Source organism: Equus przewalskii, chromosome 25 (assembly GCF_037783145.1).
Source record: "Equus przewalskii isolate Varuska chromosome 25, EquPr2, whole genome shotgun sequence".
Lineage (NCBI taxonomy): Eukaryota > Metazoa > Chordata > Mammalia > Perissodactyla > Equidae > Equus > Equus przewalskii.
Genome location: NC_091855.1, coordinates 2344943 through 2359995, shown reverse-complemented (window position 1 = coordinate 2359995; position 15053 = coordinate 2344943). Strand labels below are relative to the sequence as shown.

The 15053-nt window shown below is 38.5% G+C and overlaps 1 protein-coding gene across 4 annotated transcripts; it reads left to right on the top strand.

Annotated features, from left to right (window-relative positions):
- The first annotated feature begins 403 nt into the window (after positions 1–403).
- GMFB (glia maturation factor beta) lies at positions 404–14800 on the top strand. 4 transcript variants are annotated; one of them, XM_070594188.1, is made up of 7 exons: positions 404–801; positions 5329–5425; positions 6796–6845; positions 7571–7620; positions 8314–8396; positions 9421–9494; positions 11112–14800. In XM_070594188.1, exons 1-7 carry the CDS (start codon positions 799–801, stop codon positions 11181–11183), a joined length of 429 nt encoding a protein of 142 aa, XP_070450289.1. In that variant the 5' UTR covers positions 404–798; the 3' UTR covers positions 11184–14800. The 4 variants fall into 4 exon arrangements, with proteins under 4 accessions (XP_070450289.1, XP_070450290.1, XP_070450288.1 ...); XM_070594189.1 differs by having other exon boundaries at positions 793–1052; XM_070594187.1 differs by having other exon boundaries at positions 799–930.
- Positions 14801–15053: the final 253 nt, after the last annotated feature.

Sequence of the window (15053 nt, the reverse complement as noted above, 5' to 3'; positions counted from 1 at the left end):
CTAATACTAATGAAGAAGGATGGCAGCGGGAGCAAGATCTGGAATTTTCTTTTTCTTCGGTTCTTTCACTCATTCAGCAATACTAACTGAGCACCTATTGTGGACCAGACACATGCTAGCAGTTCGGGATAAGCTGTAAACACCGTGAGATCCTGCCCTAGGCAGCTTCTTTTATTGAAGACACCTGTATGAATTACAGAGCTCACTCTTTACGTCTTCCAAATCACTTTCCTCCCCACATTCAAAAGTAAACTTGTTCCAGTAAATCTGCACCTCCTACAGAAGCTTCTTAATAATGCTCGATTAGGCAGTGGCTCATGAGAGCATTCATCTGAACATAAACCGCACTTCAGTAAACAAGTACCATCGGGAAAAGAAATGTATCAACCAAGGCCTGGAAGGCGGTGGGGGTCGGGGGAAAGGCAGGGGTGTCCAGGTTTGAGGCCAACGCACATATTTGCCCCATGAAATCGCTCACTTAATCACGTCCCCATGAAATTCCTCAAGTTTGAGGAAAGTTATAAGGAAGCAAGAGCTGGCTGGAATTTTAAGAGTGCACGTTGCCACAGCTGTCCGCTCCGGGTCAGAGAGAGCACACCCTGGAGGGAGCAGGCAGGCGCTCGCGTTCCGCCGAAGTTTGAGCCGCGCCTCCCGCCGTCCGCCGTCACGTGCCGGCGCCGCGGCGCGGGGCGCGGCGGGGGCGGCTCTGCCAGGCGCCGGGCCGGAAGGGAGGCGCCGCGGTGCCATTCTTAAAGGGGCCAGCGGGAAGGAGAGAGGCTGCCGACGGCCGGAAGGAAAATGGTGAGCGGCTGCCGGGGAGGGCGGGGGCCAGAGGGCTGGGTTAGCCCGCCAGGCTTTCCTGTCTGCCGGAGCCGGCCGGTGGCGGCGGCGCCCGGGGTGGGTCGGCGGCCGCTTCCGCTCCGGCTGCCGGTCAGTGCCCACAGCCAGACTCGGCCTCTGCCCCCGGCCGCTGCCCCGCCTGCGGGCAGCGTCCTCCGGGCGGCCCGGGGTCTACCGCGCAGGGGCCCTGGACCAGGCTGCGGCCTGCGGGGGTGCGTGTCCTCGCCGGGCCTTCTGGGTGGAGGTTCCAGCTCCGGAGCGAAGGGTCGGGGGGGCCGCTGCTCTGGCGAACGGAGGGCTGCCCCGGACGCCGCGTTCTCTGCCAGGGCCGCGGCCGGGCCCCAAGCGCCCAGCGCTTTCCGCCTGGTGGCCCCTGCGGGGAGGGCGCGAATTCAGACTCCGCGCTCTCGTCGTGGCCTTAGCTTCTGTCTCCTCCTTCCCCGCCTGGCGCTAAGGATTTCTCCTCATCCTTGCTTTGTTCGAGTTACGGCGGTTGGAAACCTTTTGACCCAAGGCTTTGGCTTGGCGCCTGGCCTTAAGGTGACGGTCAAAAGCATTAGTTTTGCTTGGTCTGGGGGCTTTAGCTTCCGTTGTCTTATGGGTTGGACCCCCACGCTCAAAAATAAAGTGGAGAATTAAATCAATTCCCCAAGAAGGATCTGCTAGATTTTTCCCATAGGGTTTTTAAATACGCTGGTTTCCTTAATTAGAAGCAAAACACAAGTCCCACCCTACCCTGTCTTATTTCTGATCTCCTACTCGTTTGTCAACCCATGTCCATCGAATAGAGCTTGTCATGGTCACTAAATCCAAGCGACTCTCTTCAGTTCTCATCTGTCCTGACCTTTCCGCTGCATTTCGGGGTGTGGACCGCTCTGCTTTTTGGAGCATTCTCTTTCCTCATGCTTTCTCCTTGGCTTCTGAGGTACAAACTCCTTGGTTTCCCTCCTCCTCCCGTTGGTCCGTCCGTGTCCTATGCAGACTCTTCTTCCCTGGACATCGCACGTAGGAGTCCTAAACTCCATCCTAATCCTTCGTTTTCCATTCTATATTTTCCCCTCCATCCTTTCTTACACTCATAGCTTCAATTCCCACCTATCTGTACGCAGATGACGTGTGAATTTGTATCAGCGACCTTGCTTCTGAGATCCACTTCAGGTCTGTATTTCCACCACTTAGTTAACATCCCCTGGGAAGCTTTTCTCCACTTGGGTGGCTTAAGCCACCTCAGTTTGTACAAAATAGAACTCATGCTCTTTCCTCTCAAAGCTAGTCTTCCTCAGTGTTCCTTAATTTAGGGAAAGTCAACACTGTTTAGTCTGTTACACAGATGAAATGCCTAGGAGTCATCTTGGTAACCCTTTTTCCTAACCCACCTACCCCTCTCCCGGTATCCAATCTGTTGCCAGCTCCTTTGTAGTGATTAAGAGAGTGGGCTCGAGGTCAGGCTGCCTAGTTTGAATCTTGGCTCCACAAGTTGCATAAATTCGGGCAGGATACTAACTTCTCTAAGCCTTAGTTTCTTGCAAAATAGGGATAATAGTTTCCATCTTATGGGATTGTTTGAGGCTGAAGGGTAATCTGTGAAAAGGACATAGCACAGTGTTTTTCTCATAGTGTTTAGTACATGTTAGCTATTACTAGCGGTATTCACCTGTTTCTGTTTATCCTCATCAACCTGTCTAAGCTACTTTGCATATCTCACTTGGACTCATGTTTCTCATGAGCACCCTGTATAAAACACTTTAGTGGCTTTCTTTTGCTCATAGGCTAGAGATTAAAATACTTAATATGACCCACCGGGCCCTATGTGGTCCAGCCCCTGCCATCCCCCTGTTGTACCATGTTCCTGCTTATTCTCTGTGCTTGAGTCACACTACCCTTTCATTATCTTGGATGTGCTGTGCTCACTTTAGTCAAAGGATCTTTGCACAGGCAATTTTGGTGCCTTAAGATGCCTTTTCCAGGGATGCCTCCTGTGACCATGCCGTGCTTCACTAGTCGTAAGTTCTTATAGCATCTTGTGTCTCTCCTTCCCAGCTCTTACCACAGGTACAAGTGTACATTTTTTTTTTGCCTAATCCTTTTGATGTAGGTCTGTTCTCTATAAGCTCCTTGAGGGCAGGCCTATATTTGTTTGTTTATTTTATCTGATTGTATCTTTAGCGCTTAGCATGGTGTTGAGGCTCATTAAATGTTCATGGTATGGACATACCAGTAAATGAACACTTGAGCTCAACTCTCCACTTAACTCTGTGTCTTAACATTTAGCTTATAGAGTTGTTTTCAGGGTGCTATACTCATTCTTAAATGTTTCTACTAACTGTATGCAATTATAGAGTTGGCTGAGCCTGAGTCCCTTTTCTTGTAGGGAGGAATTTTTGGCTTTATTATGGTATTGGGAGGGGTGAAAATGCAAAAAAAGAGCTGTATAAGTTAAATCAGCATATTTTTCACTTAGTTTCTGATTCTTAGTATGTCAGGATTGCACGATACTCAGCTGTGATACTCAGAGCTGTGAGATAAGACTTTCATGATAGGTCTTGGCCTAAAAAGAAATCTAAAATATTTATTAGTTTCACTAATATGTTATACCTTTCTTCAAAGACACAATGGAAATTCTAGTTTTCTAACTTCTGTCTTTTTTGAAAGATAGAAAAAATGGACTAGGGTTGAATTCTAGCTTCAGGAAGCTCCGTATGACTTAACATGTCTTTCTTTAAAGAAAACTAAAAGGATAGATGTGCTGGACTCCTATAGGAGGCTTATTTTTTGGATAGAACCTATTGGTGGGATGTACTTCCTATTTGTATAATAGCATATCCTATGGTATCTCGCACCTTAAATATTACCAGTGTTCTGAATTTAAAGGACAATTTAAAATTGATGGCTGTTTCCTACTTTAATATATGCTCTCATTAACCCAACACAGGGTCAAAAAAGCAGTCTTTTATTAAATTTTTATTTTAACATAAGACTGGAAGCCTTAATCCTTTTGGGTTATAATGAAACATATTTATTAGCATTGGTCTCAGAACTGTTCTAATTTTCTTGAAAAAGGAGAGGGAAACATATATATGAAGAGACCAAAGAATGTGTACCATGTTTGGAACCTGACTCAGTCAAACCAACTGTAAAAATAAATTAATTAAATAAAACGGTGAGGGAAGTTTGAGCTCTGTTTGAATATTTGAGACTGGAATTGTTAGTTTTTTTAGGTGAGATGTTATTGTCCTTATATTTTTAATGGCACATACTGTCATTTTAACGATGCATACTAAAATATTTTCAGTTGAAATGATTTCTGGCCCTTGTTGTGTGACAGTCCATGGGGCAGTTTTGAGGGTGTTGGATGAAATAGGATTGGCTATGTGTTGATAATAGTTGATGCTGAGTGATAGGGTATTACTGTACTATTCTCTACATTTGTGTTTAAAGTTTTACACATTAAAAAAATAAGAAAAAGAGATTTCCATCCTCTTGCTTGCAATCAGTAATACATTTGCACCACTGGAAAAAAAGAGTGCCTTTGATCATTTCCTTGCCAGATTTCTGGGGACGAGTCTCTAATATTTTTTCATAATTTGTAAAAGATTCTTTTAGTTTTTATAATTGTTTTATCTGGTTTTGTCTTCATAATTCTTGATAGCTCCTTTTTTTTAATCCCCGTAGTCATTTAATTAAGATATAAAATGTTAGTGCTCTTAATTCTTTAGTTTGTTTTTCATACTTTCATTTATTTGTACTTTTTTTTAAACTATATAGTTTTTATTTATTTATTTAATTTTTGTTTTTGTTTTTGAGGAAGATTAGCCCTGAGCTAATATCTGCCGCCAACCCTCCTCTTTTTGCTGAGGAAGATTGGCCCTGAGCTTGCATCTGTGCCCATCTTCCTCTAGTTTATATGTGGGACACCTACCACAGCATGGCTTGACAAGTGGTGCCACGTCTGCACTGGTGATCTGAACTGGCAGACCCCAGGCCGCCGAAGCTGAATGTGTGCACTTAACTGCTGTGCCACCAGGCTGGCCCAATTTGTACTGTTTTCCATAGTTATGAGACCCAAAAATGAACCAAGGTCTTATTAGTTCTGAATATAATTCGATAATTCTTCTGTTCTTCCTACATTGTGTAAAAATATGCTTTCTAATAAACAGTGATCCTTGTCTGTTCCTATATCTTCCCTTTCTCTCCAGTTCTCATGAAACTGCACGTTTTCTGTGTCTCCTTCTTTGAAATATTTATTAGCCAAAGAGAAGGTATACCCTACATATAAGATGAACAAATGTGTATCATTAAACAGTGTAGATATAATGGTTGGTAGATTTAAAAGCTCTTTAAGTGTGCATGTGTTTCATGTTAATGCTCGCACGTAACTGTGACATTTATAGATGTCAGTGTACCTTTCTAAAGGTATTAGGTTTTATAATTTGTACATATATTGAAGTCATGGCATTTTATATGTGATTTTTAAATTTTCTTTTCTAGAGTGAGTCTTTGGTGGTTTGTGATGTCGCTGAAGATCTAGTGGAAAAGCTGAGAAAGTTTCGTTTTCGCAAAGAAACGAACAATGCTGCCATTATAAGTAAGCTAAATGATTGGCTCAGTTACGTGGTCTTAGTTTGTTTTTATCTTACAGTTATATTGAATAAATGTTAGAACGTTTAGAAGTAATTTGCTCCTCCTCTTTTAACCCCTTCTTTAGATCACTTAAAAATAAGTAACAAGTAATATCAGAGAATGCACGTAGAGTGTCCCACCTCCCTGATAGTCCTTCTCTCAGCTGCCCTCACAGCTCTGGAGAAGACCGTCTTCTTGGTCGTTGGTAGGGACCCATCCAGCTCCATCCTTTCACTTCTCAGGGGACTAAATATAGTCTGGCCATTCATCCTACAACAGAAACCTTTGCCTACACCTAAAATGGTAAAAGTTCAGCACTGTGTTCAAATGATTTGGGGTCTTATTTCAACTCTAGACTTGAACTCTAGTTTCATGGAGGGTACTTTTTAAGTGTTACTTCTGACAGTGGAAAGAATGGTTTGCTTGTTGTTTCTTCCACTGTGAGTTGTATCTGATGTTATGCAGATTTCTTTTATATTTGTAGGTGATAGGTAATATGTGGGTAGTGATTTAGGAAGATGAAGGAAGGGTGAGGGGGTGAAAATGTCAAACTCTATAGACTATGCTTAACAGAGATGCATGTGGCAGGTGTGAATTAATGAGATGGTGACAACGTGTGAATTCTGGTTCTATTACAAATAAAGACTCCAGCGTAGGCATACAGTTCTTAAAAGTGAAAGTGTGTGTCAGTGCCATTTTGTCACAAAAGGTGAATCAGAGGATTTACTATGAAGTTAGTGCAAAATCAAAAATGACCAACTTTTCAGAGTAATGGAAAAGAATAGAGGCCTAGATTATCTAAACATATTTCGATTTGGCTTTGGGTTATGTTACGTATATTTGAATATAGATATCACTGCTATTTGGTAATTCAGTTTCTCAGAATAATCATACTGTCCCATGAAATCCCGGCTCTGGGGAAACTGGGACTCTGGCGGTTGTTGTGTCCTGACCCCTGGCGCACTTTTCCCTTGCAGTTCTCACCATTGTATATAGACCAGTCTCAATCGCAGTCACCCTTTCAGACTTCTCTTATTATCTAGGAAGTTGCATTTGAGTGACAAAGTTCTTCATATACACAGTAAATATAAGGAGTTGACATAGAGTTCTAAATAGCACATTAGGTGCCTGGAATTGTGGGTAAAAGCTTGTAAATGCTGACTGCTTGAAAAGCACAGCTAGCTAATAGACTGTCAACTAAAACTGCGAATGAGTTTGATGCTTGTGTTTCTGATGGTTTAATTTTAGATGCCATAAGAAGAGCTGAAACTGTGGGTTGGGTAGATCAGAGTCATATTACAATCACGGTTTACTCAGATTATGTTTTTATTTTAGTGAAGATTGATAAGGATAAACGCCTGGTGGTACTGGATGAAGAGCTTGAGGTTTGTTTGATCAACTAAATACGGCTTTATAGTTAAGCAATTATTATTGCCCAAGATGCTATATTAGTTACATGGACTTCTAAAATGAGTTCTAAATCTTTCAGTAGCTGCTCATTATGCATGAAAAGCATGTGCTAATTATCGTGTGATGCACTGTCTTGCTAATTGAATCACCTTCTTTAAATAATTAATTAAATCCAGTGTAATAAGTCGTAGAAGGTAGGGTTAATGTGTCCAGTAAAAACTGAGTTGACTTTGTAACTTGCTTCTAAATTGCTTGGCCAGTAATTAAAAACTAAAACCCTATAACCTAAGTATTTAGTTTGTCAATTAGACAAGTTACTAATTACTAGTTACAAATTACTAGTTACTAATTTAGAGTGAAAAGAAATTAACTTTTTTCCCCTAAATCAGACGTTGTTTCCTCCGAGGTGTTGGCTTTTCTCACTTAGTGTTCTTGACACTTGGAACGTGAGCAGAGACTACTGTGGCTGTCAGCCCCATGTTTAGTTAATAAATGGAACTAACCTGAGTGGGCCGGAGTGGGCTTTCAGTGGGTTGAAGGTTTAGTACCTCAGCTTATGTACAATTTAGTAAAATAAAATTTTATGTTGTGATGTGTGGTTATGAGTTTAGGCCTGTCACTAGAATGGGTGCTCAGTGTCTCTTTTCAGGATTTATGAGGAAGAAAATGTGTTAAAAGTTGTTTTTCTTTATGGTGCCAGGGCATTTCACCAGATGAACTTAAAGATGAACTACCTGAACGACAGCCTCGATATCCTTTTCTTAGTGCTTTAAAAAGATTTAGGGGCCGGCCTCGTGGCATAGTGGTTGGGTTCGCGTGCTCCACTTCCCAGGGCTCGCTGGTTCGGAGCCTGGGCGCAGACTTGTGCACCGCTCATCAGGCCACACTGTGGTGGCATCCCGCATACAAAATAGAGGAAGGTGGACACAGATGTTAGCTCAGGGACAATCTTCGTCACCAAAAATAAAAAAGATTTGTTTTCTTTAGTGGTCAGAATTTTATTTATGAATTTCCTTTGTTCAACTTTTAAAAGACATATTTTATAAAAATTTTTTCTACACCATGATCACAACCAAGTTAAAATAGGTATGCACATATTGGACTAAGAAAAATGAAAGTTGATATATTAGTGGGATGAATTATTTCCTTTTTAAAACATTCCTTTTATTTGTTTATAATAAAAATTGAGAAAGAAAAAATCCATATTAAATCCCTACTTTTAATAAATTTATTTTTGTGAGATACTATGATTTTGTAACTTATCTTTGGGGCCCGTTTATAAATTTGTGGAAAGATAATGAATAATGAAGGTGTGACCTAAATGGATAGGTTAGAAATTTACCACTCACTAACTCCCAGGTGTGTATTTTCTTTCAGAACTTTATTGGTAAGTACTCGTCTCAAATAGAGGAGTAATTTTAGTTTCTTTAACTTGAGAAAAACCTTCATTGTGTATAGTTATAAATATCAACATGATGATGGAAGAGTTTCATATCCTCTGTGCTTTATTTTCTCCAGTCCTGTTGGTAAGTGAACTTCTTTAAATAGTGCAAATTTGGTTCTAAACTAATTTAATTAAGCCATTTTTATACTAGACAAATTTTATACTTGTTTTAAGATGAAAAGTGTTGAATAAACTTCACTCGAGGTCTGTGTGCACATGCATGCACAGCTGAACACATCCCTAGAAATAAGTTTCTATGAAGCACCATCTCAGAATTGGCTTATGTTCTTAGGGTAAATCCCCAAAAGTGTAATTGTTAGGTCAGATCAAACACACATTTTAAGAAATTTGAAATGTAATGACATTTTAAAATAGCAAAAGTACATTTTCTGCTATATTTTAATTTTGTTTATAAGAATGTGAACTTTGTGTATAATCATTTTATATTTGTGTTTATCTTTAAAATAGTAATTACTAATGATATGCCTATAATGTTGAGAATTGTCCCTGAGTAGCATACATTGGATATGAAAGTGGCTTATTGGTATTTAAGATATCTGTCATCAGAACTCCTATTACCACCACCGTTTGAGCCCACAGTAAAGTCTCTACTCACTGAACTCTTCTCTAAATTTTATTATTCGTATCATTTACTTAACACAAACTATACTGCAGTATGTTTTTAACTTAACGTATAAGCAGACTGTAACTTTTATCCAAGGCGGATCTCCCTGCCCCACTGGCCACCATCTCAAAACCTTACATGTGTTAGGCATCCATAAAATTGATTTTGATATTTAGTGTCAGAATTAAGATAACATTGAAAAGTTTTTGAGTGTTTGCAAGGCTGTAAAAGTCAAGATCTGCAGAGGTCTAGCTTCGTTTATTTTTGCTGACCTAAGACTCATTTGTTTGAAACTTAGCTGTATCTCTTTGTGCAGACAGTATGTAATATAAGACTCAAAATACAGCCCACACACATTGACTGAAGTTTTTGTAAACTCGATAGCATTGGAAATCCTAAATGTGTCATTTTTTAAAATAGTGCAAGCCCATAGCTTTTTCAAAATCTAAGTCTCATTTTTACACTAATCTCTCTTTTCCAGGATGTAAGCCTGAACAACAGATGATGTACGCTGGGAGTAAGAATAAGCTAGTGCAAACAGCTGAACTAACCAAGGTAGTATTTGCATTTGACCTGCTTGTTGAGACGGTATTTTCCCTTAGTATATAGAGCAATAACTAAAATAATATGAAGATTTAAGTGTTTTTTATGCAGGTGAGAGTTATTTGGAACAGAGCAGTAAATTAGTCAAAGCTTTTCATTAGTTGGAAATGGAATGATAGAAGTCTTTAACCAAAAGTGTATTTTTTGAATGGGCATTACTTTGATTAGAAGAAATCACATTAAGAATGTAAGTAGCTTTAGAAAAGCATTGTAACTATTTAATCTATTGAGAGTTCTTCATCTTCCATAATGTGATTTCTAATAAATAAAAGTCACCATTGAAGCTTCTCTGAGCCCTTTACCACAGGCTAAGGGAGCCAGAGTCTGTGCAGGAATTCCATATTATGCAGTTAACTGTATTTTTCCAGTTATCTAAAATTAAGTTGTTAAGAATACTTATTAGTATTAACTTTATACACTAGAACATTCTGTTTTATGTGAGACCCTTGCTTTAAGATTTAACATGTCCCCATTTTATGGCATTTTTGGAGGTTAAAGGTAGGAGGGGTACTTGCTCTCAAACTTTACTTAATATCCGCATATTAGTTTGAAGTGAAAAAGAACATAAATTTAAGGTTTTGAAATAGAATTTTACATTACTGAAGTGATATTAAATAATATTTCCTTTAAGGTTTTATTTTAAGGACAGCATTGGTGTTTTCCCCTTAGATGCTTAATTATCAACCCAGAGGAGGTCTTTAATTGCCCCCTGCTTTTTCTTTAGCCCATATGATTGTCAGTGACACCACCAACTTGTAGACATGACTTTTTCTCGTTTGTACCATAGGTACACCCTGGAGTTGCTCTGAGGGTTTGAGTGGTTAAGAATGAATTCTGTTCACAGCCTCATGTCTGTTCTACTCCTGGGCGCACTCTGAAGTGCTGGAATTAAGGCTTTACAATTTACAAGTAACTTTTACAAATAATCCAGTTGAATCCTCATCACAACCCTGTGAGGTTGATGGTGGCATTCTTCTTCTATAGGTGGGGAAACTGAGGTTCAGAGGATGAGTGCCATGCCCAGGGTTGCCTACTAGTAAATGGCAGAGCGAGGATTCAAATGCACATCTGATCTCCAGGCCCATCCTTTCTATCGTATTACATTTTCTCTCTGTAGCCCTTATACTTTGTGGGCCTGTGTGTGTGCATATTCTGGCTGGAGAGATGTGTGGCTGTGGACCTCTGAGTCCATCCTAATTAAAACAATCGACAGGTGATAATTCCTCCAACTATGGAGGACCGCTATATGTTCTTCCAGTTCCTAACTAACTAGATTGATTTTAGTTATGTATATTTGGGGTGTCTCTTTTAGTGGGTAGGATTTACAGAACTGGTCTTTTTAGCATATTTGTAGATTTGTAGATTTAATGCCTTCTTGATTGCTAAACTTTGGAAACTGAGTACTTAACATTTGAAAAAGTAAACTCCCACCCAAAAGGTATATCTGATTTACACAGATAAGTCATGACAATATGAAAGGAGGGAGAATTTGGTGTTTAATACACAAATGTATAATTTGTTTGATTTTTTTTTTGGGAGTATCAGTATGACCTAAGTTTTTTTCTTAAGGTATTTGAGATAAGAAATACCGAAGACCTAACTGAAGAATGGTTACGTGAGAAACTTGGATTTTTCCACTAATGTGAACTTCTGTGTTTCTAAAGTATTTATGTATTAGCCTGACTGTACTGGAACCAGACATAAATACTTATTTATGCCTAAAAATGCACTGTTACTTACAGTTTATTTCCTGCAGTAAAGAAAAATTCTCCGTTTGTTCAAAGTTTGAACAAAGAGGAAATCATCTTCATAGTAATGAAACTTTGTAAAGTGTTTCCTTATATTTGTATTTGTTAGGTGGACTGCTTCTCTCCAGGGACTTTTGCACTCTTGTGACTAATTTCTATAACTTACGGTTCAGAATTTGTTACTATTTACAGACACCATTGGAAAGTGGGTGTTAGATTGTGATAGACAAGTTGCCTCCTTTTGACAAATATTGGATATTAGCAGTTTATATATGAAAATAGCATATTCTCACTTGTCAAATCTTTGAAATTAATTTGGGTAAAAGACTTGAGTGACCCAATTTTGAGCCAGGAATAATAATTTACTGTAGTGTAACCTGCATTACAACCACGTCTCTCATCAATTCCTTGCCTTCTTTGGTTTCCTGTATCTTTTTGATCAACTCCAGAAACTGTTCATCAGTTGTTCGTTCTTAAGGTCTGGGAGTTAGATTTTATAATAAAGTTATGATTATTAGGTTTTCTTCTTATGGAAAGTAGCATCTTAGTCTTAGAAATGGATGGGTTGTAACTGATCAAGGGCTTCATTCCTGGTGTGTCATCTCTAGATAGTTTTGAATCTAGGTTAATAACACTTTATTTATAAAGCACCTCTTAATGTTGTCCTGTGAACACTAATTATTTTAAATGTGTTAATACTGTGCCTTTGATTTGTTAGCTTTAAAGTTAGTTTAAGACTACACTGCCAGTATTCCAGATTTGGTGACATTAACACTTTTGTAAAGGGTCCAAATAAAACCATTTTCTAATGTGTATATCTGAAATTTGTAATAAAACCAGCTTCATATTTTTAAGATTCCAACTATCTGCTTGCATTGGTGAATATATGGCAGTCGAGAGTTATAATTTTGGGTATGTTTGTGATTAGTTTTGTACTGTAGGAAAAATTACTTATCTTAAAACCTTGGCCATAGCTAATAACATTAACACAATAGAAATGGCATCTTATATCCTAAATTTCAGAAGATATTCTAAACTGGATACCTGTCTTATTACATGATGGCATCCTTGGCATAAAGCAAGGAGTCTACTATATAGTGTACTTTAAAGCATATAACTAACTGTTTAACATTAGTTTGACAAAATGTCTTGAGACTTTAAAGACTAACCAGATTTGGTGAGTGAATTCTTATATTAAGAATATCTTAGTCATTTCAAAACAAGCAAAGGCATCTTTTATCTTGGCATTCATATGTTCTTTGCATTTTTTTGAGATTTTTGTGCCAACTTTAAAGAAAAGGTAAAAATGGTTGGAATTTTTGTGGCATTGAATAGAGCATCTTCTGTTCTCAACACTGTTTGGCTTCACTAATCTAGAAAACAGGAAGGAATAGGAAGTTAGTTGGAGATGCGTAAGTGCTAGAGTGGGTATTTGTTTTGGTTAGTGAATGGGAAGGATCCTTTATTCTAATTTCCAGAGAGAGAAAATGCTTCACCCAGGAAGTTGAAGAATTAAACAGCTATTTTGATAGTGAAGAATGACACACGTTCTGCAGAAATGCAGATGTGATCTAAATGAATGGAGAGTTTTTTTAATGTTTTTGAATGAAGGAAATGAGATTTTGTTTTACCTGGTTCGCAGCAATAAGAGAAACTAGTGCTGCGAGAATGTGTTTTTTAAAGAGGTTCCTTCCTTCTTTTGTCTTACTCATTTTATGTTCTTTTTTTTAATCTGAAAGTCCTCCATAATGTCAGATAATATTGACCTCCATATACGAAACTCTTAGTTTCCCTGTTCTCTAACGGGCACAGGGCTGTGATACACCATGCTTTTTTGAGCTTGTCTTCGCCTTCTCAGTAACGTCTGTTTTGCAAGACAATAGATTGAGGTTAAGGGATCAGAACGTTTTTTACTCCCTCTGTCCTGTAGGGAGATGTACAAACCCCATGCTCTAGATGGCTCTCGGACTTTTATATAAAATTACCTTCTAATGAAATTGTGAATTTGGTGAGACAGGTACATTTCCTATTTGATCTCTGTTTCTGCCTTCTCTCAGATGATAACTCCAGATTTCATGATTCCAATTTTTACCTTCCATATCTTTCTGGTACAACCATTCCTATTCAGCCTTAAATCTTAATCTTTCCTTTTTGGCAGCAGCTTTTTTCCTGGGAACCTCCTTCGTGATCTAAGTCAGCATTAGTTTTGAAATTGTTGGTCTTGCATAAGTTTTCTATAGCATCTAATGTTCTCAAAATAGAACCAACTAGTAATCACAGCATGTTTTTAGTACCATTTTGGTGGCAACGTAAATAAGATGAGGAAAACTGTGCTCAGGTCACTGTGCTGGAATTCCAAAATCTCAGAGTTTTTAATAGTATTCACTTTGTTCTGGTGTTGAAGCAGTTAGGTGAAGAAAAAAGTTGGTTGAATGACTGTTTTTGTTGAATTGACTTCTGAAATCAATGTTCAAATTGTCTATTTCTAAAAAGTTTACTAAATGCCTAGTGCAGTTGAACATGCTCTTGTTTAAGAGGGTGTTGCTAAATTTTTTATTGTCATTAGTAAATAATTTTTGTAGCAAAATATTTGTCAGTACTTTTCTCTCCCTTTTTATCTCCTATTTTCAGGAGTCAAACATAGCCATAAATTGTATCCTGGTGTGACAGTTTAACCTAAAAATTTCCAGTTAGAGGAGTTTATTGCCAAATTAAATTTGGCTGTCATTATTCTCCACCCATATAGATAGTAAGGAAGGCATACTTAAAAAGATGTTTGGACTACTTTCAAACCTGAGCAGTGTCATTAATCCATAATGTGGACTAGTGATGAATAGATATTTTCAGAAGAGTTTAAATGCTGATATTTGGTGGAAGTAGAGAGTAACTCGTATTCTATCAATTCAAATGTTCTCAGTATGATTGCTTTCCCTATTTGTTTACTATGCTGATAATACTGGAATCTACGGAATTTGAGCCTTTACAACTTATGTGAAGAAGTGTCTCAAACATTTCTGGACAAATCTTATTTTGTATTTCTGAAAGAATGTAAATCCTCAAGGCCACTTTAACACCATGGTCCCAAGTTGAATAGTCTTGAGATATTTGTTTTCTGTTATGCCATTTGACATTTCAAATCAGTGATCATGTTCTTGTAATGTTTAAAACAACTACATTAAGGTTGTGATGGAAACTGTGTTTTCTTGCTTTTTGGAATATAGTGCATTCATACATATTGCTTGAATGTTGTTGGAGATCACTAACATGTCAGGGCAGTTCCCACTGATTTAGATGGTCCAATATAAGCTCATTCAGGAGGCTTGAAACATTAATGATCTGGTCTCATGAATTTTAACAGTTCCCTGTCATCATTTAACAAAATCAACAACTGGCACAGCTTCTTAAGCTGTGGTTTCAGTCTGCTGTATTCATATTGCATGTTTATTTTGGACAGTCTTCTGTTAAGCATGGTGCTTGTACTGGTTTAAATAAAATGTTAACATGAAAGGACTTCTGGCTTTTCATTTTTTGTTCGCCTCCTCTCCCCTTTGGAGTTACTGTTACCTGCCTGGCTCAATTGTGGCATTTGTGTGAGCCACACAGAGTCAGCAGTTTACTTTATCTGGAAAAACTGAGAGGCAAAATAAACAGGAATCACTTGGCAATATAGGATTAGGGGAGGGGGAGTATGACGAGATTATAAAAATTTCTAAAACTTGGTCCAGTTCTAAAATGACTTGTTTATAGCAGCAGAAGTATTATT

Coding starts and splice junctions, on each gene's coding strand:
- GMFB (XM_070594186.1), top strand. CDS start 799: ATGGTGAGCGGCTGCCGGGGAGGGCGGGGGCCAGAGGGCTGGGTTAGC. Junction 5,426..6,795: donor GAACAATGCTGCCATTATAA/GTAAGCTAAATG, acceptor TTTTTATTTTAG/TGAAGATTGATAAGGATAAA. Junction 8,397..9,420: donor TATTTTCTCCAGTCCTGTTG/GTAAGTGAACTT, acceptor TCTCTTTTCCAG/GATGTAAGCCTGAACAACAG.